This window comes from Delphinus delphis, chromosome 14 (genome assembly GCF_949987515.2).
Source record: "Delphinus delphis chromosome 14, mDelDel1.2, whole genome shotgun sequence".
In the NCBI taxonomy this organism is placed as follows: Eukaryota; Metazoa; Chordata; class Mammalia; order Artiodactyla; family Delphinidae; genus Delphinus; species Delphinus delphis.
The window spans coordinates 30,023,408-30,050,227 of NC_082696.1; the positions used below are offsets into that span (position 1 = coordinate 30,023,408).

The 26,820-nt window shown below is 40.3% G+C and overlaps 1 protein-coding gene across 3 annotated transcripts in view; it reads left to right on the plus strand.

Moving 5' to 3' along the window:
- The first annotated feature begins 10,219 nt into the window (after positions 1-10,219).
- The window catches only part of VNN2 (vanin 2), a 29,893-nt gene continuing 13,292 nt past the window's right edge, over positions 10,220-26,820 (plus strand). For 2 of the 3 annotated variants that reach the window (XM_060029941.1, XM_060029940.1), the window contains exons 1-6: positions 10,220-10,432; positions 10,551-10,681; positions 17,281-17,473; positions 19,410-19,698; positions 21,028-21,398; positions 22,787-22,957. In XM_060029941.1, coding sequence (XP_059885924.1) covers positions 10,220-10,432; positions 10,551-10,681; positions 17,281-17,473; positions 19,410-19,698; positions 21,028-21,398; positions 22,787-22,957 — 1,368 coding nt within the window. The remainder of the gene's footprint in view (positions 10,433-10,550; positions 10,682-17,280; positions 17,474-19,409; positions 19,699-21,027; positions 21,399-22,786; positions 22,958-26,820) is intronic. The other variant, XM_060029943.1, reaches the window with a different exon arrangement.

Here is a 26,820-nt window from a genome sequence, read left to right on the forward strand (position 1 = left end):
AGAAATAAATACCAGAATCTCTAGTTATCTTGCAGAGATGCTATGATGAAAAACAAAAACCTGGTGATATGAAAGAGTAATTGGCTGGAGCTGATTAGGTGTGAGGATCCTCATTTAGGTAAGGCCTTGAACTGAGCTCTGAAGGATGAGAATGAGGCAGCCATTCTGAGGGGAGAGCCCTCCCTAGCATGTGCAAAACGGCTTGACATGGTCAAAGAGAAGGCCGTGGCCCACATGGCTGGAGTCTAGTAAACAGAGGAATTTGGGCGGGGGAGAGGAGCCGGCTTTTGAATGGAGGATTCTAGAATTTGATTCATATTTCAGGAAGGTCATTGTGTTTGCAGGGCCAAAGTGAGTGGGGATGCGGATTACCAGGGGTGGAGGGAAATCTTTGGAAGCTTTGAGAGAGACATTAATGGTTTGGATCAGGAAGGTGGTGCTGAAGTAGAGAAAAGGATGTGTTTGGAAGTAGAACCAACAGGGTTTGCTGATAATGGACAGAGAAGGGGAGAGAAATTCAGGAAGACTCCTAGGATTTGGCTTGAGGGCATGGGTGGTCAACTGGTGCCTCTTAGTGAAATGGGGAAGAATGGGAGAGAAACAGATCTGGAAGAGGCACATTAAACCATGCCCTTTCACACCACCATAAGGAAAAAATAAATAAAATTTAAAGGATCACAATACCCAGGTTGGAGAAGATGGACAGCAACTGGACCACGGACTGTTTCGGAAGACTGTTTGGCATTAATTCCCCAAACTGAATATTCACAGTTCCCATGAACTCTTCACTCTCCTCCTCCCCGCAAGTCCCTTCGCCCTGAGAACTCCAGAGGCTGGTCCCTTGCCTGCCAAGCACAAGTGGCCTGTCACCCGCTTACCGGAGCGGCACCAGGACGAGTGTGACCCCAGCCCCCTGCACTCGTGTGCACTGCGGAAAGGGCCAGGCCTCGATCTCCCGGGTTAAATCGTCCTGGCCCCTCTCCAGGGCTTTCCTTCCTTGGGCGCAGGATGCAGGCTAATGCGGGGCCGCCCCTCGTCCGCCCAGTGGCCGAGGATGCCGCCGAGTGCCTGTAGTTCCCATTTGTACCACGTGGGGCCGCTATTAAAGCACCGCAGGGATCCCGCAGCTCAAAGCCGGGCCGCGGCGCCCGAGCTCGCACCGTTCCCACCCGGCGTCCCGGCGTCACTCAGGGCTGTCAGCCTATTACCGTTACCAGCGCTGTTGACTGTTGAGACTAGTTCAAGGTCAACGCAAAGATTCCAGGCTTACTGGCTAGAGAACTTTTTGTTCCCCCTCCCAACATGCCGCTGTCAGTACCTACTGTAGATACCAGTGTATTTAAAGCCACTTTGTACAAAAACAACTTTGCCCCTTCCTCATTTTATGATTTTGAAGTATTAAGATAAATGACAAAAAAAAGTTAAAAATATGAGAAACAATAGCAGAACTTTGAACCTTTTGAAACCAAAAGGTAGGTCAAAATTATCAAAGGAAACCTGTGTATGTGTTTATATTTATATATATTTATATTCATCTAAATGTGCCCAATTTAAAAGCACTTTTAAAAAAATGAGACTGAATGTAGAATATAATAAATTAAAAAGTATCTTTTATGTTAAGGTCACGTTGCAACCTATACATATATGACATACAGACTAATCCCAAGGAAAAATAAAAAGGACAAATTTTTTTAAATCACAAATCGTTTTTTCAATTAAAACTTTTAAAAAATGTTTGAGGTAATTGTTGATTCACATGCAGTTGTAAGAAATAATACCCAGAGATCATCTGTCCTCTTTACCCAGGTTCCCCCAATGGTAACATCTTGCAACACTTAACAGTACAATATTATAACTAGGATATATTGGTAGAGTCGAGATAAAGAAAGATTCCCAGTCTTCAGTTGCCCATGCCCATACTTTTCTCTCACCCTCACTCCCTCCTTACTCTCTGGCCATCACTAATCTGTTCTCCATTTCTATAATTTTGTCATTTCAAGAATCCTGCGTGAATGGAATCTATTGTATGTTATTTTGGGGGATTGCCTTTTTCATTCAGCAGAATGCTCTTGAAATCCACCCACATTGTTGCATGTGTCCATAGTTCATTTCTTACTGAGTAGTATTCCACGGCTTGGTTATTCATCCATTGAAGTGCATCTGGATTGTTTTCAGTTTGTGGGTAAAACAAATTAAGATGCTATGAACATTCATGTACAGGTTTTTGTGTGAAGATGTCTTCATTTCTCTGGGATAAATGCCCAGGAATACAACTGCTGAGTTGTGTCGTAATTGCATGATTAGTTTTTTTCCCCAAATAACCCATATATTTTACAAGGGAAATTTGATTTGGACAATAAATATTAAATATCATACATCAATGCAATATTCTATTGTTTATTAAGTTATCAAGATTTAAATATGTTAAACATACCTTCTCATATCTAGCTGGCAAAAGAGGTGGGTAATAAATACTGACATAGCCAACTAATTTTCATTAAGTACAATTAATAAGTGAGAAGTAAAACCGATATCTTTTATTTATATACGATCATAGCAAAAGGGAATGATCCAAAGACTATGATAGTTAGCTTTCCTTTGGTCTCACTGTCATATGTCCTCAACTTGTGAAATAAACACGCAGGAGAGTAAGAAACAACATACTTAAGACAGAAAAAATAAAATGTTATCCAAAGTACTAACAAATGAAATAAAAGCCTACTTATTCAGTTTTTCATTAGGAACAACTAGCAGCTCTTAAAATATTTGCACTAGTTTCTTTCAGAAAATCCGCAGCTCCACTTCGAATCCCAGTTTGTTTATAGGTGACAATCTGAGAAAGCTTGATGTTCAGTAATAACTTCTGGTTTATAGTTTAGTGCAATTGCATCAACAGTACTAAAATAAGCCAAATGCATTTCTGGTTGATCATGGTCAACAGTAGCACAAGTACAAAAAGCAGTATATTATTATCATTTTTTAAGTTTTTGTCATTTAAGATAAATTTGAATACCAAATCAGTTAAGTCATGTTATTATATGTTTCAGAAATGACAGCCATGAGGGACTTTCCTGGCTGTCCAGTGGTTAAGACTCTGCGCTTCCACTGCAGGGGCACCAGTTCGATCCCTGGTCGGGGAACTAAGATCCCACATGCTGACCATTGAGGCTAAAAAAAAAAAAAAAAAAATGACAGCCATGAAATCAGTTGTTGGATGAATATGAATAGGGTTTTTTCTTTTGAGAATTAAAACCAGTGTAGGTATATATTTCATTTGAACATATTGACCTGAAACAAATAGACAGCCAGATATTTCTTCAACAAAGATGGGTTTATTTAGAATCAATAGAGAATTGCAATTCAGGGTTTGTACAAGTGCCCACACAGCAAGGGAAGGAGAACACTTTTATAGATGGAAAAAGGAAGTTGGGAGGGCTCTGGTAAAAAAACAGCCCATGGGGCTTCCCTGGTGGCGCAGTGGTTGGGAGTCCGCCTGCCGATGCAGGGGACGCGGGTTTGTGCCCCGGTCCGGGGGGATCCCACGTGCCGCGGAGCGGCTGGGCCGGTGAGCCATGGCCGCTGAGCCTGCGCGTCCGGAGCCTGTGCTCCGCAAAGGGAGAGGGCACAACAGTGAGAGGCCCACGTAAAAAACAAAAAACAAAAAACAAAACAAAAAAACAGCCCATGGTGTTTCGTTGGTTGAGTTCGTGCCAGGAAAGAAGATGAATTTTTCTTTTCCCTGTTGGGCTCTGCTATCCTCGCAGGGTGTGAGAGCTTCCTCTCTGGTCTCCCAACTTTATTGAGATTTCTGTTTATTAATTTTTTGCAAACATCACACTAATACTTTTCACTTTCAGAACTTAAGTGAAATGAATGGCTATATTCATTTCCTCTGTTTTTTTCTCTTGCTGTTACTGGTTTGCTTTTGCCTCTTTTATTTACTTATCTGATAAAGATCAGAGTTACCTGGTTGTCGATGTGTCCATTCCTAAGAGCTGGGTCCAACCTCTAGATCTGAAACACGAATAGTGTGAGGAGAGGGATGTGCATTAAGTGGCACTGCCGTCTGGTAGTAAGGAAGCTGCAGGATTTAATTTCATGCGTGTCACTGAAAACTCTCTGAAAGAGCAAATATTCTTGAGGTGAAACAGCATTATTAATTGGAAAGAAAAACTGCATAAGAAAGGAAGATCTGCCCACACTTTTCCATTCCTGTACCTGGTGAATGTGTCTTAATGCAGCTCTCAGGACTTTGGTTAGTTGATTCAGAAGAGCAAGAAATCCCAAACAGGGCTTCCCTGGTGGCGCAGTGGTTGAGAGACCGCCTGCCAATGCAGGGGACACAGGTTCGTGCCCTGGTCCGGGAAGATCCCACATGCCGCGGAGCGGCTGGGCCCGTGAGCCATGGCCGCTGAGCCTGTGCGTCCGGAGCCTGTGCTCCTCAACGGGAGAGGCCACAGCAGTGAGAGGCCCGCGTACCGCAAAAAAAAAAAAAAAAAAAAAAAAAAAAAAAGTCCCAAACAGATGCTGCACATTAATTGATCTTCCATATGAACAAATTCCATTTAGCAAAGCATAAGGTTTGGATTCTGGGTGGTCAAAGCAGACAAACGCAGACTTTGGCTTTTCTTCTCTGTCTTCGAATATAGTCACTTTGGTTAATGGCCCAGCTTATAAGAACCTGAAGAAGTAGCTCATATAGAAATTCCCAAGCTGGTTTCCACAGTGGCTGTATCATTTCATAATCTTCCCAACAGCAACGCAGAAGTAACCCAGTTTCTTGGTAAATTTTGTGTGTGTGTGTGTGTGTGTGTGTGTGTGTGCGGTGTGTGTGTGTGTGTGAGGTTTAAAAAAATAGAATGATGTGTGAAATAGGGAGAGCTGTTGATCAGAGGGCGAACCTGTGGGACTGCTGGAGGAAAAGCCATCCAGATGAGCTCGTAGAAATGGACTTTAAGTTGATAATCCCTGGAGAAGCCATTCAGGTCAGATTGACATAGTAGACAGGAAACATGAAGGACTTTGCGGAAAGCGACAGAACAATGAGAAAATAGAGAATGTGAACGAATTGACATTCTTTTAGTGAGTTAGTGGCCAAGAACAGGTGAGCATCTGACCAGAGAGATTTAAAGACGTGGGTCAGCACTGCACTGGGCATTGCCCTCACAATAGGGCCTCCACCTTGCGGGCGTGAGATAATAACACCAGCCAAAACTATCCAGCACATTTTAGCACCATTTTGCAGGTGAGGGAAATTGCAGCCCTGAGAGGACATATAACTTGCTCATGGCCACACAGATAGGAAGTGTTTCAAACCCAGGCATTCTGGCTACAGGGTCCATAGCCCTAACCATCACCCAATATCATCTTAGTTCAGGCTGCTACAATCGAATACCATCAACTGGGTGGCTTAAAAACCACAGAAGTTTCTTTCTCACAGTTCTGGAGGTTGAGAAGTCCAAGAACAAGGTGTTCGTAGATTCAGATCTGGTAGGACCCAGTTCCTGGTTCATAGATGGTGCCTGTGTCCTCACATGGTGGAAGGGGCAGGTGGCTCTCTGGGGTCTTCTCTCTACGGGCAGGAATCGCATTCAGGAGGGCTTCACCCTGAGGATCTAATCACCTCTCAAGGGCTTCACCTGCTAACACCATCACACGGGGGATGTGATTTCATTATATGAATTTGTTGGGGGGGTGGACGCAAACGGTCAGTTTATGACACCAACTAACAGGCATTTCAGAAGTTCCTGTTGGTGAAGTCAATGAACTTTGGCAGAGTTGGATCCGAACAAAATAAAGGATTTGCAAGTGAAATCATCAGGAAGAGAGCTTGTTCCTATTTTTCTTTTGAGGAAGTGGGGACCTTCAGACAATGGGGGAGCACACTGCCAGTTCAAAGGGGCTTCTGCAGCCCGGCAAACCACGATCCTAAACTTCTAACAGCAGAAAGTAGAAGGGTAGTTTGAACCACATGAAATCACTGTTGCCGCAGGTCCAAAACAGGTGGCGATTAGCAACTTCCTGTGGCACAAACCTTTCCATCCGTTTTGGGAGCAGCAGGCTGTGATGAATCATTACTCTCAGATTCTCTCTTGGTTTGAGTTGCATCAACTGTCTGAAGAGCTGAACACCAATCCAAGTCCAGAGCTGGAGGAGCACCTCACCTGGGCTGGGATGTGGCCCCAAAAGATGGTTAAAGCTCAGGCTGGTTCTGCTCAAGCAGCCATTTCCTTTCTCAAACGCTAACTCAGACAGGCTTGCTAAAGACCAATGCAAGTCTCCGATGCAGACAGGGACAGAAATATTGTTCTTTACCACCAAGTACTTTTGTGGGGGGAGAGGGGTACAGTATCATCCTGTAGTTGGTATACAGTATCAAGAGAAAATAGTTTTAAAAGTAGGGCCTGGGGCTTCCCTGGTGGCGCAGTGGTTGAGAGTCCGCCTGCTGATTCAGGGGACACGGGTTCGTGCCCCGGTCCGGGAAGATCCCACATGCTGTGGAGCAGCTGGGCCCGTGAACCATGGCCGCTGGGCCTGCACGTCCGGAGCCTGTGCTCCGCAACAGGAGAGGCCAGAACAGTGAGAGGCCCGCGTACCGCAAAAAAAAAAAAAAAAAATGTAGGGCCTGGATTTTCTCTTTTGCTTACTTATTTTTTGATGCCATCTTTACTGCTTATGAGGAAACGCCATCAGTGACTGTACATGCTATTTCCAACTCTTTGTTAATGTCATTTCACACCTGGGAGAGGGGCCAGACCAGGAAGTGCTGAGGCCTGAATCAGAGCCGGGAGCCACCCCTTGTCTTGCTGGGGCCTTGGTGCTCTTACGATGCCTTCGCCATGCCAAGGATGTACGTCTGCCAGGCCCAGCTGGGCGTGGTCCAGGAGTAAGTGCCCAGGGGCTGTGTTCCCCATCCCATCCTCAGCACAGTGCCGCAGATAGACCAGATTTGTCCAGCTGAACAATAGTAGCTCTGTGGACCTAACGATGAATTATGGAGTCAGGATCATTACATGACTAAATTGTCTCCCCTTTTTGTTAATTATTGTCATCCCATCATAATCTTGCAGAGGACTTTCATATGTCTTTGACTCTCAGAATAACTTTGTGAAGGTGATGGGGCAGGTATGATTACCTGAACTTTTAGGTGAGAAATAGGGTTTCAGAGAAGTGGAGTGCAAAGCAGAAACTACACTTCTACTCTTCTTACTTATTACAGCTAGAAAACGAAGTCCAGTTGAATACTATTTTAAGAGATGATCAGATTCCCAGTTAGAAACAAATATTTGAACTATGTCTATTTTTTTTATAGTGGCCCTTTGACCATATAATTTTGAATTGATTGGAATTTTCACCCTTGTAATCAAGTCCATTAATCACAAATTGGTAAATTAGTAAATAGGTCCTATTAGCAGTGACTAATACTTAATCAATGTACCCTGTGGCCAGGTAACATTATTTTATAACAGAGTTAAAGAAGTTAATTAAGCCTTACTTAATCAACCACCTTTATGAGCATAAAAATGTAAACTCTTAAAGTTCTATGTCCTGAATTTAGTCTTTTACCTCTGAAGATTTAAAACAATATCAACTGCTTCTATGACAAATGTATGTAAAAAAATTCACTTTTTTCCTTATGTCTTATGGATTTTTCCATATTTAAATTATTGTTTCATTTACTAGCTTCTGACTCTGCCATGCCATTGTCTTTGTTACTCAGATTCTCAGTTTTTATGACAATTTCGAAACGCTGCAGAGAAAAAAAAGAGCTTAATCACCTTGCCTTGGCATCAGAAACCATTTCCCCTTTCGCCCTCCAGCCAAAAAACCTGAATAAACATGACACTATTTCTCTTGTTTATAGCCACAAAGAGAGAAAAACGTCCAGGAAATTTGGGGACACTGAGATACGAGAGACATATATGATTGTTTCTGTTCTTACCCTGCAAAAGTAAAGATGTTAGCTTATCTTCACCAGCTTACTTAACTATTTACGAGCAAAAGAGATAATGAAGTATTACTAATTGGTGAGAGTAAATCACAAAGAAGTAGATCATGATCCAAATTATATTGATACTTGTAGAAATGAAAGAGCTTACAGTTCTCAATTGCATCAAGTACTCACTCAGTATTTAGATTTATCTGTGGTCTTCCTAAGGTGGTCATTTTGAATGGGGTTCCTTAAAAGATACAAGTGAGGGACTTCCTTGGTGGCGCAGTGGTTAAGAATCCTCCTGCCAGTGCAGGGAACGCAGGTTTGACCCCTGGTCCGGGAAGATCCCACATGCCGCGGAGCAACTAAGCCCGTGCACCACAACTACCGAGCCTGTGCCCGAGAGCCCGCGAACCACAACAAAAGAAGTCACCGCAATGAGAAGCCTGCACACCGCAACGAAGAGTAGCTCCCCTTCTCCACAACTAGAGAAAGCCAGTGTGCAGCAACGAAGACCCAATGCAGCAAAAAATAAATTAAAAAAAAAAGATGCAAGTGAGTGTCCAGACACTTGGATGCAGACATTAAAGCAGAGTACAGACTCGCGCATGATGTCTTGGGTATCGGGGAAGATTCTGGAATCAGGAGTGAAAAGTCCTACGCCCTGCTCTAAGTCACTCTGCCTCTCTATGCCTCAGGTTCCTGTCCTGTAAAGTGTGGGTATTTGCGTTACATGCTCTGTAGACTCTAAAGGCACTCATAATCTACTATATAAAACTAGATTATAAGAATCTCTTTCCCTTCACACTATCCACTAAAAGCCTTGACCATTTTTCTAAAAATTATTTTCAGTTTTCTATTCTATAGAGGTAAGAAGTTATTTCTTTACTAAGAATTTCTATTCAAAGCAGAAAGTTTGAGCAGACCTCGTTTATAGCCCTTAGATCTCACCTATATCAAGACTTTTATCTCAGTATGAGAGAAAATATAAAAGAATTTTATTCCTTTCTTTCTACTCTTCTATGCCGTCTAAAAGCATTTGAATGAAGAGACTCAGATTAAAAAACAAAATCAAAAACAGAAAAACCCCACTAAACTCTTGTGTGATAGGATTGGGACTGGGGAAGGGAGAATATGGATGTCCTAGGAGGTTATCAGAGGTCACATAACATATGCGTTTTTTTTTTAAGTTCATTTATGTGGTTATTTGCCTCTAACAAAAATGAAAATTACATTTTATCTGGGTTATAATAGAGATGATCTTTATAATCACCAACCAGAATGAGATGCTTCCCTTCCCTTCCATCTATCTCCAAAGAAAGGAAGGAAGGGGGGAAGGAGGGAAGAAAGGAAAGAAGGAAGGAGAGAGGGATGGGGCGGAAAGGAGTGGGAGAGGAAGGAGGCTTAGTCCCCGGAGGGCTAGGGCCCCCTTAGCAGAAGTACTTGATTTCTCCTCTGGCCAAACACCAGGGACCAGCACCTGGAGGATCAGTTCTTTGGGTACTAAGGATGCAGCAGTGAGCAAACCGGACACAAAATCTTGTTTTTATGGAGTGCAAGTTCAGAGTCTTTACTAGGTAAGTCAGAGTGTTGACTTGGGTGAATTTTCTTCCCAATATTGCCCTGTATTGCATTTTCCTAGTAGCAAATATTTTTAAATTTTTCTTCTCTTCTAAAAATAAACATGATGTAGATCTGTCAACAGAACAGAAAAAATTATTATCTAGTTTTTGTAATTTAATAAATGAGATTTATTGTATTACGGTTTTTCACATGAGAGTTAATTTAGTTACTATTTTCTTTCTATTAATAAAAGGGTACAATTGTACTACATTTGAATTTTGTCTTTTTGAAATTTGACATTAAATCTTATCAATAGTACATGTACAATCCTTGTAATACTTTTTTTTTTTTTTGCGGTACGCGGGCCTCCCACTGTTGTGGCCTCTCCCGTTGCGGAGCACAGGCTCCGGATGCGCAGACTCAGCGGCCATGGCTCACGGGCCCAGCCGCTCCGCGGCATGTGGGATCTTCCCAGACCGGGGCACGAACCCGTGTCCCCTGCATCGGCAGGCGGATTCTCAACCACTGCGCCACCAGGGAAGCCCCTTGTAATACTTTTTGATTGTATTCAGGGAACTGAAATTTTTTTCCTCCAAAATGATCAGGCATAATATTCATGAGATTGTAAAATAAGAGCTGGCAGTCATGTTACCTAAATGTTCCTTCCTTTATAAATACTACATGAATGTTACTTTCACTTGCAGAACTCACTAGACCTTGACCATGATCATTTCCTCTTTTCAAACCTCCGTGGCAGTTTTTGCGCTAATTATTCTGCATGTCAGTGCTTTGGCTACTTTCAAAGCTGCAGTATATGAACATGCTGTCATATTGCCAAATGACACAGAAACACCCGTTTCTCAGGATTATGCCTTGCTCCTCATGAACAGGAATATAGATATTCTGGAGAGAGCAATTAAGCAGGCTGCTGAACAGGTATTCTTTTATTTCTGCTAATCATAATTTATGAGGGGCATGAGAGCTGGTGAAGATTGGAGTGTTGAATTGTCTACATACATAGGGAAATAATTTTGATTTAACTTGTTTTGAACAGGGTGCTCAGATCATTGTGACTCCGGAAGATGCAATTTACGGATGGAAATTTACCAGGGAAGCCATTTTCCCTTATCTGGAGGATATTCCAGATCCTCTGGTGAATTGGATTCCATGTCAAGACCCACACAGGTATTTGAGTTATCCTAGGTGTTTGTACAAAAGTGCTGTGGTTCTCTAAAATGTACACGTTCACTTCAGCAAAATGATAAATTCTGAATGATCACGTATGTGGTGTATGTTATTGTTTTATATTTATATATATATCTTGGCATTCATTAGATTTTTAAAAATTGTACCTAGATGCCATTTAACAATTATTTATAATCTAGTATCTTTATTAAATTTGGAGAAATATAAAAATATTTATTACTGGGATTAGAAACTAAGGGGAACACGATCTCATGAATATTAATTTCTCATGAAAATTAATTTCTGAAGTGGACACACGGGGTTGTGTTTGGAAAATATTCCAAGGTCTCTATTGAAGGTACTATACTTCAATTCATAGTCTCTCTGCTCTAGAATCTGTTTCCCAGGCAGAAAGACCTCACTATCTACTTTCTAGTGAGACTTTATGTTTTGAAACTTTGCATTTTCCTAGGCTCATAAAGCTAACTTTCCTGGGAAAAAGTAACCTAGAAACTTTCTAATGTAAAATATTTAATATATGTGTGTATATTTAATATATAACTCCTACTATCTACTAAGGCTTGAATTATTGAGGCATGGATTGCACAATTCCATACTGGCAGTAAAAAGTCCCTCACTCTTTCACACTCGTTCTTGCACTTTCTTTCACCCTCTTGCACTTTCTCTCACTCTTGTACCTCAAATTAAGTTTGTTAAACATCCCTTTGCCATGTTCCTGCTGGAGGATTATGGATACCACGCTTTTTGAGGCACTCATGGTTAGTGTAAATTTTATATAAGGGTTATCAGAAAACAGCTTTTCTCAGCTCTAAAGAGACTAACTGCACAACGAGGAGAATATCAGGTTACATGACAGTCAACCGCTCCACTTGCCGATCATTCCTGTTCTGAGCTGATGCTTCCTATGATGTTTGTAAGAAACACTTTTGTGGAAGAAGAGGGGCAATAGCTGGACAGTCTTTTTTTTTATAAATTTATTTATTTATTTTTGGGTGTGTTGGGTCTTCATTTCTGTGCGAGGGCTTTCTCTAGTTGTGGAGAGCGGGGACCACTCTTCATCGCGGTGTGCGGGCCTCTCACTGTCTCGGCCTCTCTTGTTGTGGAGCACGGGCTCCAGATGCGCAGGCTCAGTAGTTGTGGCTCAGAGGCCTAGTTGCTCCGCAGCAGGTGGGATCTTCCCAGACCAGGGCTCAAACCCGTGTCCTCTGCATTGGCAGGCAGATTCTCAACCACTGTGCCACCAGGGAAGTCCTGGACAATCTTTCTGCCTAGAAGTTTTGAGAAAGGGGACAACCCATTTGTTTTCATCTCACAGTAGGATTGTAAGATGGACTTCCTGTTAAAAACAACATATGTTGCAAATTTATGGACTAGTCAAATATCACAGTAGCTTTGGAAACTGGTGAAGGTTGGGAGAGAGGTCTATTCCATATGGTTAGTAAATACCTCTTTCATAGCACTACGCAAGAAAAAAGAAATTTTGTCAGAAAATGGGCTTGCGTTGTCACCCAATACAGTTACATTTAATTCATTTAACTATTACTTATTGAGCATCTACTGTGTGCCAGATACTATTTTAAGAATAGGAGATATAGCACTTATTAAAACAAAGTCCCTCCCTGTGGCTTATGAATATTCTAGTGGGAGAAGATAGATGTAAACAAACACATTTACTATATAGAATGTCATTTGGAGATAAGAATAGGGATGCTGACTGAAAAAAAAAAGCACAACCTAATAGTTGACAATTATGTTTTCTTTGGGGCTTTACCAAGGACTTTAGCCTGGGATACAGCCCCTCAGATACCTCTTCGGACAGTTCCAAGGAGGTAAGGTAGGAGCCAAGATATATAGGAGTTTTTGCAACCCCCCAAAGGAAAAAACAAACAAGGTAGCCCAACATCAAAAGATTACTGCTAATGAGACGTCCCCGGTGGTCCAGTGGTTAGGACTCCGTGCTTCCACTGAAGGGGCGGCAGGTTCAATCCCTGGTCGGGGAACCAAGATCCCATAGGCCACTCGGCACGACCAGAAAACAAAAGAAAACAAACAAACAAACAAAGAGGGACTCCCAAGTGTTTGGCCTGAGCAGTTGGAGGCGTGGAATTGCCATTTACAGACATAGGGAGTGTTACTGAACCAAACTTGGGTCCACTTGCCCAGGCACAGCAAAGCCTATCTACTGACACCGGGCTGTGGTGAAGGAAAGTGCAGGGCCAAGCAAGGCATACAGGCAGCTCATGCTCAAAAGACCGAAAGTGCCCGATGGATTTTAGGGAAGGGTTTTTAAAGGCAAGGTGAGGGAGATAGTGGCAGGGTGTGTGATCAGCTCTTGCACAGTTCTCTGATTGGTCGATGGTGAGGTAACAGGGTGATGTCACAGGGGTTAACATCATCTATCCTCAGGCTCCAGCCAGTCTGGGGGTTATGTGCTCGTGGTCATCATGCAATTAGCTTCTTCCATCTGGTGGGGATTTTAGTATCTGCAAAACAATTGAGGAATGTGTGTCAGACTCTGTTGTTTATGTTCTTTGGGGAGGAACTAAAGATTCTGTGACTCTGCTGTATAGCTAATCTATTATTTAAATTGTTACCAGTTCTCCCCGCCCAACTGCTATTTTTTTGTTACTATGTGTTTACATCCTTCCAATCATTAATTCTTGAGCCAGTTTTTTGTGATTCAGGGGAGGCCTGGGAGACTAAAGCTTTTCCACAAAAAAAGAGGCAGGTAGAGGGCATGGAGGTTGGGGGGAGTCTGTCCTGGGAAGGTCCCATAGGGTCCTCTCGGTTACAGGAGCACTGAAGGAATAGAAAGTCTGGGATGGAACTCAGGAAATCAGTTTTGTGCATCTGAAGTTTGAGCTGTGATTTAATAGATATCCAACTGGAGATGTAACCCTGGCAGTTGCATATTCGAGTCTGGCATGAAAGAGTCTGGCAAGGTCAGTGTTGGAGGGAGAAAGTCAGGGAGAAAAAATTTTTAAATCAGGTTTACTAACCTGGATAAGAGTGACTATCAATCCATCCCTTTTCATGCATTCATTCACGCATTAACCCATGTAACCAGCAAATGTATAAAGAGCTGCAGTAAGGAAGCAGGAGGTGCAGTCATGATAAAGAAGCGTCTGAGGTTTGAATTCAGATTGCCTGTTAAATGCAAGCTCCAAAACACATAATTGTGCTGTAAAAATCAAAGGTGAACCTTACTAGATTCTCATTGGTGAGGTCGGGGATGTGCTTTAGCAGTGGCAGCTCAAATGAGGAATCATCTATAAATATCTCCTAAGTAAATCTAGGTCCACAGTAATCTTCTCACATACAGGTCTTTTTTTTTAATATCAATTTATCTATTTAAATTTATTTATTTTTGGTTCTGTTGGGTCTTTGTTGCTGCACGTGGGCTTTCTCTGGTTGCGGCGAGCGGGGGCTATTCTTCGTTGCTGTGCGCGGGCTTCTCACTGCGGTGGCTTCTCTTGCTGCGGAGCACGGGCTCTAGGTGCACAGGCTTCAGTAGTTGTGGCACCCGGGCTCAGTAGTTGTGGCACACGGGCTTAGTTGCTCAGCGGCATGTGGGATCTTCCCGGACCAGGGCTCGAACCCATGCCCTTACATTGACAGGCGGATTCCTAACCACTGTGCCACCAGGGAAGCCCAATACAGGCCTTTTTTTCAAATCACATTGCTCTTAAAAATGAAACTAATGTAATAATGTAGTTTATAGGATGGATAAGTTTATCATCATTCTATTCAGACACTCACGTTTATAAATTTCCTCTTGTTTGCCTTCTATAAATAAACTCCATGTTCAAACCTATTAAGCTTTAGGAAATAAAACACAATATCTATCATCTATGCAAGAATAATAAAGTTGCATTTTTAAATATTGATAATCATATTTAGTTTTAAAAAGATACCCTAACATGGCCCTCACTCTGTTCCTTTCACATGTAGTGTGACTATTCTCAAGTAAGGTTAATAACTTATCAATAAGTACATTGCCACCTCCACATTGGTCAGTAATGTCAAAGAGCAAAGAATCTTGGTCCTCAGTGGAAGCAGAAATGTCTCAAAGAGTTACCTATTCACAGATGAAACCACAAAAATAAAAAAACACTCTACATATTCTTTATTCAGGGTAAAAATAGAGACCTTTCAAGCACATTTTAATTTTTATTTTTATTTAGAGATTACTTTGTTAGTTTTTGTAATCAAACCCATGTAGATGAGACCTTACATATTGAATACAGTGTGTTACCCCTGTACAAATGGAAAAAATTATGTGTTAACGTTTCTAGACCAATATAGCTGTTAATTTCTGTACAGTGCCAACCCAACACAGTACAACTGGGATACTTTTTCCAAAGTTGACAGCACAGCTAAAGTTTCCAAAAATTCCAATTTTATGTATATACATATATATGTGTATATATATATATATATATATATATATATATTTATTTATATTCAAAGACCAAGAGCAGTATTTTATACGTCACTAGCAGCAACAGCATTTCCAGGTTCTGCAGGCATCTGAACAAAATTATAGAGACATATAGCGCACTCCATTCAAGAAAAAAAGGTAAAAAAACAAAACCTCAGAAAACAGCAAAGTTCTGTTACTGTTGTGGTACCTGGCACCATTTTCTTTATTAGCTTCTCAATCATCATCTGGAAAGAAGACATTCTAGAATAACATCATTATAAATAGATCTGATAAAGCATGGTCACTACTATGTATCATAAAGCACGTACAAGATGTTTTACATTCACAGAGGTATGATACAGTACTGTCCTACATCTGTAATGCTATAGGATATAATTAAAAAGATATTATTTGAGACTTGATTCTACTTTTCCAGCAGAGGGCCCAAAGGATGGTTACGACACAGCTCTGGTACAGAAATGTACCTTCTTAGATAGGATTTCCCTTCTTTAGTGTCACAGTTCTAGGCACTCACTGTCAAGCACATTTTTATGTCCTTAAACATAAACTTTTTAAAAGTATTTCTATAGTAGGAAAGTTAGTTTCATCATATAAAGTTATTCAATTCATTGTAAAGACACAGTAGTCAAATTTTCTATAAGACCTGCAAACATTTCTGTTCGTACTCCTTTCATCTCCAAAGATAAGAATTATAGACCGCTTTGCATAACATAAGGCCACAGAGTTACAGCTAAAAAGAAAGTCACAAAGGTAAGAATAATGTCCCTTCTGTTGTAGTCTGCTATTTATTTGTCAGTTATCTTGGTATCTTCAGAGTATGGGCTTCCAAAGTTCAGGGCACTCAGAGCTGGCCTTGGTCTAATGGCTCACAGCACTACCATTTCTAGGGGAGTTCCAGTGGTGTTCCATTCCTGCACTACCCAGGTAATACGTCTGCATTTCGGATTACCACAACTAACACACTGAGACCACTACCTCTGCCCTCACACCAGAAGGAAAGCTCATTTGGCTATTCCCTAACTACCAAGAAACAAATTCCCAAATACATCTTAAACTTCAAGACTTTAGGAGCTGGATTATTTTTGGAAATAATAAAAGAATAAACTTCCTTTATAAAAAGAAAAGAAACTTACCGCTAAGAGGGAGAAAACAATTTTTAACACCGTGATGAGTTCACCTGTGGAGTGAGTTACAGAAGAGATCTAATGCTTGTGCTATAAGAAACTACAGTGTTTAGACTCAGTGCAGATGAGGAGGAACCAGAAAAGGAGATGGAGAAAAGCACCCAGTGAGTAGGAGAATGAGAGCGTGGGGTCCAATGAGCAAGGTGAAGTGTTTCCGGGAGGAGGGTGTAAGTAACTGTGTCAACTGCTGCAGGTAAGTAGCACAAGATCACAAGATGTCACATGAAGATGACATCATGTGGATGTCATCCTCAGTATTAGTGAGAGTTGTCGGGTGGGATGATAGCGATGGAAGCTGATCTGAGCGCTTCTAAAGAGAACAGGAGAAGATGGGCTGAGGATTGCAAAATGTCCAGCTCTTCCAGGGAGTTTTGTTGTAAGATGGACCTAAGGTATGGAGCATAAAGTAGAGGGGCATGGGGGTCAAGAGAGGTTTTTTATTTTATTTTGATTAAAGAAGAGAGGTACTAGAGCATATTTGCATGCTGATGGAATGAACTAGTAGAGAGATGACAACCGTTGGTGCAGGAGAGTGAATAATAAATTGCTGGAGCAATAGATACAATGTGGAAAAAAATTCATCAAGTTTAGGCACAATTTGTGACTTCTACATATAATCTCTATCATATCACATAATTATCATTTCTTTTTTGTATGAGAACAATTAAGATCCAGTTTCACAGCAACTTTGAAGTTTATCATGCAGGATTGTTGACTATAAGTGCTATGTTATACATTCAGTCTCCAGGACTTATTTATCTATTCGTTGCAAGTTTGTACCCTTAAACGTCATCTCCCCAGTTCCCCACAATCCAGCCCATAGTAACCACCATTCTATCTTCTGTTTCTCCAAGTTTGACTTTTAAAAATTCCACATATAAGTTATATCAGACAGTATTTGTCTTTCTCTCTCTGACTTACCGAAATGTCTTAATTCAAACTGGATTTAGATTTGGTCATACACCAGTACAAGCAAGACTCAGCTGCCTGGCCAAGGACAACTCTATCTATGTCGTGGCAAATATCGGGGACAAAAAGCCATGTCATTCCCGTGACTCCGCGTGTCCTCCTAATGGCCATTATCAATACAACACCAACGTGGTGTATGATGCAAATGGAAAGCTGGTGGCACGTTACCATAAGGTAAGAGGGGGTGGGTGTGTAATATGGAGCCTGCTATGAGGGAGTGGATGCTGTGTTTAAGAGTTAGAGCTTCATTCTCTTATAACACAATGTTACCAAGATTTTTTTAAAGCGAGCAATAAAGAAAATGACACTTTAGAAACGCGGAAAAAATTGTAGGCAGAGACCTCTAAGAAAGGTTTGGTAATAGTCCAGGATTGAGGTAAAGTTTTTGCATATATAAAACAAGTGATTTTAATATTGATATAAAAGATACTGAGATGACTGTAGTCTGGATACCATCTAATTTTGAAATGATAAAAGATGTTTCCACATTGTATGACTCAGTTACATGGAAATTAATTTCCCTGCTTTCTATCAAGTCACAAAAATGATCTTTCTCTTTTAGTTTCTATACCAGTTAACTTAATTATCCTCTTGTTGATTTAAGGTCAAATCATAAGATTTTTACTTTAAAATCTGAATTGAAAGAGTAAAATAACCTGAAGTCATAATTTTGTACTAAATTGGACCGGGAGAGGGGCTGACCTTTTAAATGGTTATGGGATGTGCAGGTCAGTGTGAATGTTCCTTTTCCTCTCCCATATGTTTTCTAAGCATCTTAATTGTGGCTTCAAAATCTTCTGACTGGAGAAATTATCTCCTGGAACTCCTAGTGAAAAATAAAAATTACTCAAGAAGAGTGATATTGAGCCAATGACTTTCAAATGTTTTTGATCATATACCTCTATATGGAAAAAAATCCTCAAAATAAAATATATTTATGTTTACTTGTGTGTTTATTTGTGTATTTATAAATAAAACACAAAACTTTCAAAAAGTTTTCTTCATAAACTTGTGGGTTTCCCAACTTGTTTTTATATGTAATTAAACTTCTGTGTTCTCAAAAATGTGTCTCAGACTGGAAATAGAAATGTCAGTACTTCCATTTTCCTTGTTTCGGAGACTGTGTTTGCATTGTGAGTATCATTTTTAAAGGCTCTTTCTTTGCAGCTACTCTTCCATTCTGTAAGTGTTGACCTAGTTAAACTGGTAGCATAGTTGGTCAATCCATTTATCCAGGCCCAGTAAACGGCAGGATGGCACAGAGCACTGGATGTGGACAGCTAATGAGGACCTGGGTCATCCTAAAGTGAGAAGCTCTCACTCTTCCATCAGGGTACCTTGGAACAGTTTGTGACCCACGCTCTCTGACATATGGATCTGATAAGAGTACTTTTTTCAATCAATTCTTAAAATGCTAGTAAATTTCAATTAAAAATTTTTTTTAGGTAGAAAATAAATTTAGAGAGAAGTTTTAATAGTCTGGCTCCCAACCCTCAGTCTTTTCTACTTTGCAAATCATTTTATTAAGCTGTTGACCCTGATTATTAAGTTAGACTAGGTTCATTTCTCAAGTTTACTTGGAAGGAATCAGAGAGAATGAAATAAAATATTTATTTTTAACAACAATTTTGAAAGCTGGGTAAGAGTCCCTGAAATTACTTTGGATGGGACACTGTAAAGAGGGAGAGGGCCTCCCTCATCTGATTAATAGATATTTATTGTGCATCTATTATGTTTCTAGTTATCAGGGACTCAAAGAAAAATGATGTATGTCTTCAGCTTTTATGAAGCACATAGTGTTTAGGATTTATGGGGAGGTATTTGGCTCCTCATTGAGAGAGGGAGGAAGATAAGGAGAGAGAGGGAGGGAGAGAGAGAGAAAGAGAGGGAAAGATAGAGAGAGAGAGAGGGAGAGAGGGAGTGAGAGAGACTATATTTCTTCGTATTTTTCTTTGGAAATTAACTTCCACTCACCAGAGTCATTCACCTTCTATAGATTTCCTGCTCTTGAGCATTGCCAAATCTCAAAATTACTAACTTGGAGAGTTTTCATGTGTCACCTTTTCAATAAAAAAGCCTTTCCTGGTTTCATCCTGTGTGTTTGTTATAGTACAACCTCTACTCTGAGCTTCAGTTTGATGTCCCCGAAAAGCCGGAGCTGGTGACTTTCAACACCTCCTTTGGGAAGTTTGGCATTTTCACATGCTTTGATATCCTCTTCCATGATCCTGCTGTGACCCTGGTGAAAGATTTCCACGTGGACACTATATTGTTTCCCACAGCTTGGATGAATGTTTTGCCCTTTTTGACAGCTATTGAGTTTCATTCAGCTTGGGCAATGGGAATGAAAGTTAATCTTCTTGTGGCCAACACACATAATGTCCGCCTAAAAATGACAGGTAATTCATGACCACATGTGGTTTGCTGATTATATTTCTAAATGCAGAGAAATTTGTGCCTCAGATATGACCTGTTGTAATTTTTTGGTTCTTTGTTGAGACTTCTCACTATGTTTGTATCCTTTTATTAAAAAAAAAAAAGGAAGAAGAAAACAAAAGCTACTGCTTGATTATAACAGCTATGGCTGTGTTAAGACTTTTATATGTATTATTTCATCTATCCTCACAACAACTCTATGTATGCACTGAGTACTAGCATTCCAATTTTGCAGATTAGAAAACTGAGACACACAAAGATGCAAGTAACTTGCCAAAGGCCACGAGATAGTAGGGGGCAAAGCAGGGAACTAAACAAGATATGCTCTATAACTGGCAAGGCAGAGTAGTGTATTATTGACATGTTGCTGTATAACAAGTTGCTTTAAAAGTAAAAAGTGAAAGTGGCTTAAAAACAATAAACATTTATTATCTTACACTTTGTGTTGGTCAGGAATTTGGGAGTAGCTTAACTGGGTGGTCCTGGCTCAGGCCATCTCTTCAGGCTACATTAAACTGTTGGCTGGACTAAAAGTCATCTGAAGCCTTGATTGGGGCTGGCAGGTCTGCTTCCAGGATGGCTCACTCATATGGCTATTGGTAGGGTTCCTCTCTTTCTCAGTGGGTGTTGAGAGGAGACCTTCATTTCTTGCACATGGGCCTCTCCATAGGGCTGTGTGATGTATCCTTATGACATAGCAGCTGGCTTCCTCCAGAACAAGTAATGGGAGAAAGAGGGAGAGAGAGAGGGAGATAAAGAGAGAGATAAAGAGAGAGAGAGAGAGAGAGAGAGAGAGAGAGAAAGAGGAAAGCTGCATTGCCATTAATGACTAGTCACAAACCATCATTTCTACCATGTTCTGTTGATTAGGAGTATGTCACTAAGGCAAGCCCACACTCAAAGTGAAGGGAATTAGATGCACCCATTGGAGAAAGGAGTGTTGAAGAATTTTGGAACATATTTGAAAACCACCACAATGGAGAACAGGAGGGAATTTTGCATTAACTTCCCTACCTCTCAGGAACGCCTGAGTACAACGATTTTAATATTTGGCTTAATTTTCTATAATGTTAGTAAATTATATTCAAAGTTTATTTGAAATGAGACCACTGATCATGTAGTTTAATCTCCTCCAGTAGAGAATAGGAGAAGTGTTATACTTAGGTGTTCAGTGCCTTGTGCTTTCTCATGGTGACTGATATTGTGACATGACCACATGCTCAATTCTGATGGGGAAACTGGTGGTGTTGGGTTTGCTTTTTGTTTTTAAAAGACTTGTCTTCCATTCACAGGCAGTGGTATCTATGCACCACACTCTCCCAAAGCATACCATTATGATATGGAAACAGAGTTGGGAAAGATCCTCTTTGCAGAGGTGGATTCGTATCCCCGAAACTCTCCAACCTACCCACCAGCTGTGAATTGGAGTGCCTACGCCACCACCATCAAACCATTCCCAGGACAGAAAAATCCCTTTAGGGGCTTTATTTCCCGGGATGAGTTCAACTTCACAGAACTCTTTGAAAATGCAGGAAACCTTACAGTCTGTCAAAAAGAGCTGTGCTGTCATTTAAGCTACAGAATGTTAGGAAAAGAGAATGAAGTGTATGTTCTAGGAGCTTTTGCTGGACTTCATGGCAGAAGGAGAAGAGAGTATTGGCAGGTAATCTCAGTTCAAGAGAAAGGGAATGTTTAGATGTCAGTAAATTCCAGGGTTAAGTTTTCATATTTGTCCCAGGGAACCAAATGCTTTTCCTTGGCATGACTGCATGCATTGCCAGTGTCACACACACACACACACACACACACACACACACACACACACACACACACACTTTGGGATTAATCATGTGACATTTGCAGGGGGGCTAAGTATCATTGATTGTTTGCTTTGAGCACATTAAAAGAATACATTAGCCTGACAATGCTGATTTTCTATTTGACTAATGAAGCCAGTTTACATATTGAAATGAACTTCAAGAAGGCTTCTCTAAGTAGCTTTGCTGACACATCTGAATATAAAGTCTTGTTTTAACTTTTAAAACCAACAATAAGTAGGGATACCACTTTTATTTTAACTTCTCTTGTAACCAAATGTCCTGATCATTTAATGCCCTTCCAGTGACAAATTTTTTAAACTTTTTATATAATGTTGGCTATGCATTTGTTTTTTCTTATTTTACTCTGTGCCTCACTGCCTTCTCCTAAGGAAAAAGATATGAAAAAAAAGAGAGATGGTCAAAGTTTTAATCATCCTTTTGGCTTTTGTACTCCTGTTTCCCAAATACCTCTACTTTCTTGGACCAAATGCCATCATCTGACATGCCAGACTAATGGTTTATATCTGTTACCAAGTCCAAGCTTGTACTGCTTGCTGTATGACAGACCAATACATTGAAAGATGAGTTGTTGGGACAAGGAATAGTGACTTTATTTGGAAAGCCAGCAGACTGAGAAGATGGTGGACTAGTGTCCCAAAGAACCATCTTCCCTGAGGTAGAATTCAGGCTTCTTTTACACTAAATGCGGAGGGCGTAAAATCCTAGTTCCATTCAGACTCTGGAGGGGATGTGTTTATTTTTTCCTTCCTGCAGCCATTCATAGGTATGCCTGGTCTGGAAGTTTCCTGTGAGCTAAACAAAGGTATTTTAGCTCATTACATGAAAGGCAGGATTCTCAGAGATGGTTCATTATGTATAATTTAAAGCTTATAGGCAGCATGCCTTTAGTGATTAACTTGTAGCAAAAGCAGTAGACTACAAAGGTTTAAATAAAAAGAAACAGATCCAATATGGAGTGGATTTGTTCTTTCCTATTACAAATCTAGTTTTAAACTGGCTTCTTTCTTTCAATCCCACTAGTTACCCAGGAAGTGGGAATTGGTTCTTAATCATTTGCCATTTTCAATAAAGCAGGTAATTATATGATCCAAATCCCTTTATCAAATGGTGAAAATATTTACTTTGCTACGTTTGTAAACTGAGTCAACAGTTCTAGTACAAGTAACTTAGATGCAAGACATTGCATTTTATTTGTGTCTTTTCTACACAGGTATGCACAATGGTGAAATGTAAATCTACTAATCTGGCAACTTGTGGACAGCCAGTAGACACTGCTCTGACAAGATTTGAAATGTTCTCCCTAAGTGGCACATTTAGAATGGAGTATGTTTTTCCTGAAGTGCTACTTACTAAAATCAATCTGGCACCTGGAAAATTTGAGGTAGGATAACTTTAAGAGTGTCTTCATTTTATCTGTTTTCTGAAGTCAAATAAAACAGTCTATGACAACTGTATCTGTTAACTTTTGCTGTGTAAGAGACTCCTCAAAGTTTCATGGCTTTACACAATAACTATTTCTTTAGCCCTGATTTTGTGGTTGGTGATGTGAACTGGGTGTAGCTAGGCTGTTCTTCTGGACTAGAAGAGGCTCGGTTGATCTTGGTTGGGCTCATTCATGCATCTGCCGCTAGCAGGAGGGTTGTTTGGGGCTGGCTGATTTGTGATGGCATAGTCTTGGAGAGGTGAGATGATTGGGGCCACTCTCCCTCTGTGGTCCTTCATCTTCCAGAAAGCCTTGTCTTGTTCACACGTTAGATTAAGGAGTCCGAGAGCATAAATAGGGAAAAACACAATAGGCCAGTTCTTTTCAAGTCTCTACTTGCAACATGTTTGCAAATATCTCATCTACCAAAGCAAGTCACGTGACCAAGGTAGATTCAAAGGGTGGAGAAATAAATGCTGCAGAACTCTCAATGGGAAGAGCTGTAAAATCATACTGCAAAGGGTATGGATAAAGGAGGGGAAATTTTTGTGACCATTTTTGCAACATACAGCAACTAATTCTAAAGTGATGACACATTGTTGGAATAACACCATAAGATACCTAGACCCTATGAGCCTGAGGCAACATTCATTGCAGAATATTTACTTACAGACTTTTAGTTTCTTTTTGTCACATGTGGAGACAAACAGAAAATCAAATATTTATTTCATAAACCATAGTGACCATAGCCAATTAATCCACAAATTAAGTTAGTCTCAAATTAAAATTAAGATTCTGTAGGTTTGTATCTTCTAGTCAGTACATGGCACATATACACATGTACATACACATACTCTACAAGTTTGGCCCTTAATGTCTTCACTGAACTGTGACAAACAGTGGCAGAGTTTCAGAACCTAAAGTGAAATCACTGCATTTTTTTTTATAAAAGAAAAAATAGGATGTAAGTTAATTAATCCAAAACATCAAGCAAGGAAATCTTTAAAATTGCAGATTGCTTATGGTCATATATCTGTGTCTGCCTGTTTTATCAGATTGGAATTGGTCATATTTATAAAAATATTTAATTCTGTGATACCAACAGTTCAACATACAGTGCAGCCTTAAGGCTGGGAAACCCAGAGAATGGGAATCCTTGGCTGCCATAGAACCCAGTTAGGCAGAATCTCATCAGCAAATTGAGGCTGGAATAAAAGCTTAAATGCCAACTACAGAAAATCTTGATCAGATCTGAAGTAAGAGGTCTGGAACTCAAATCCAGTAGTTGAAAGTTGGCTAGAGTGGCACAAATATGTGTAAATGAACTGAAAGTTTCAGGGGCCAATTCAAGGAAGTCAGAGATGGGAAAGTACGGTTCACCCAGGTAAGCTTAGGTATGGGTGCACTATATCTTGTAAGCCCTGCCATTTACATTTAGCACACAATCTAATTTTCTGAGTATGATTTTAAAAAATAGATCAGCGGCGGCATTAGATTCTCAGAGGAGGCGGAGCTCAGGCGGTAACACGAGTGATGGGGAGCGGCTGTAAATACAGATGAAGCTTCGCTCACTTGCCCTCCACTCACCTCCTGCTGTGTCGCCCGGTTCCTAACAGGCCACGGACTGGTACTGGTACCAGTCCGTGGCCCGGGGGTTGGGGACCCCTGCCATAGATGACAAGATTTTTACATGAGTCACACTGACCATGTCTTCCTGAGTATTTCCCCAGTTTCCTTGACTAATGGACTCTCCATCAACACATATTTACACGTTATCTTTGAGGATCACTTCTGCAGAGATTCCAACATATTCATTGCCTATCTTTTCCCCATCCTTAGTTCTACGCTAAGAGCATGAAGTGTTACTGACCATCACCACAACTGTGGGAAACATCTTGCTTTAACATTGTAGGTTAACTCTGGTATATTATCAGAAGTGTGGCCTCTGCAACTAACTAGTTATGTAAGTTTGTGCAAGTCAGTTAACCTCTGTATTTCCTGCCTGTGAAATGGGGAGAATATCTTCCTCACTGATTTGGTAATGCATGTGAAAGCACTTTGTGAACAGTGAAGCATTATACAAGCATCAGGATGTATTTTTAGGTACTTACCTCAAAAGGTTTACCTAGTTAACCAAGTTCATCAACAACTGGAGGAAAAGCTTGCCAGAATTAGGCCATGTGTACTGAACATCATGGAAGTACACATCAATGTGCAGACAGAGTGGGGGAGTAGGAGGCCAGGTTCCACTGTAGATACAGTAAATCAGAATCTCTGAGGATGAGACCTATATTTTTCATAGTCCTACAGGTGATTTTGGTGGGTAAAAACTACCAGTTTAAGGGAATAGTCAAAAAGGTCAAATTATCTTGAGTGTGTAACTTAGAAGGCCAGCTATATAGTATACTATTATACTATTATATAGTATAGGAAAATTTGTAACAAGAAAACAGTAAAAAGCTAAGTTCTAACTAGAACCCAAGGGACAATCACTGATGTGGAACAATTAATTCCAAGAAGGTCAAAATAGACACAATTTTACTATATTGATGAAAAGTCACAAGAAAACTAAATATTTGTGTTTAACTTGTTTCAAACTTTCACCCAAATGTAATTTGAAATATACCTCTGTTATTTCATTTTTGTTCTTTAAGGAACAATTTAATAAACAAGGGACTATTTAGAAACAATGAACACAATAAACAATGAACATTTAACATTTTATATTTGTTCATTTAATTACCAACAGGTTGTGTGTTTGACGACTTGTCAGTGAGCTATGTATTTGTGTGTATGTGTCACCACAATAATCATCTTTGAGGATATTTAGTTATTTTCTACTTCTAGTTATAAAGTATCTAATTTCTCACCTTCTAAGCTCTTCCCCATCCAAACTGTCCTTCTCACAACTGATGATGAACTCATTTTCTTTAATTCTTGTTCTATCTGTTGTCTATTTGTGTTTTTTTCTATTCTTGTTCCATTACTTTGCATACATTACTCCCTTACAGAGAAGCCTCTTACCTTCAGGATATAGATCTGATCATTCATGGCTTTCACAAATCCGATCCCTACAGTTCTCTTTGACCATATGGCTTAGTCTCCTCTTCAATAATCTTCAACTCCAGCTAGTGATGTGCTGTAAATTGTAACAAGCCACTCTCTGAGGAAGAAAAAGAAAAGTTCAGATTTGTGGCATTTGCCAGTTATCATGATGTAAATATTCTCACCACCATCAATTTCAAGAACAGCCATGTTTAACAACCAGCTGTCAAAGTTCCTGGAGATTTAACAGTCTGTTGTTGTGAGCTTACACACCACTGGCTCCAGCACACAACTTGTTCTAACCATATTGGAGTGAGAAAGCACATTGCCTAGATCTGTCACATACATTCCTATCTCAGAATGAGCCTTTGCTGCTTGATTTCCACTTGGCACAAAGTCTTCCATCATACAGCCCCAGGGAGAAATTCCTAACTGCTCCTTGTAGCAGACTGTATCCCACCTTGGGAAGCAGAGCAGTTCAGCTATTCCTTCTCAGACCTCCTAAGCACATACCTGTTTCTCTGTGCAATATACTAATATACTGATTTCTCTCTTTATATGTGGGATCTTCTCAGTTTCACCATTAACTTTTAAGCTTCTTGAGGGAAGGGTGTTATTTGTGTTCCTCTGGTTCCCGGTTATCTTGCATATAATTGGACTCAATAAATTTTTGCTACTGATGATTTCTGACTTTTCATTAAGGGTTACATCTGATTGTTTAAACTCAATTATTGAACCCTCTAGAATGGCTCTAGTCTTCCTTACTTATAAAATAG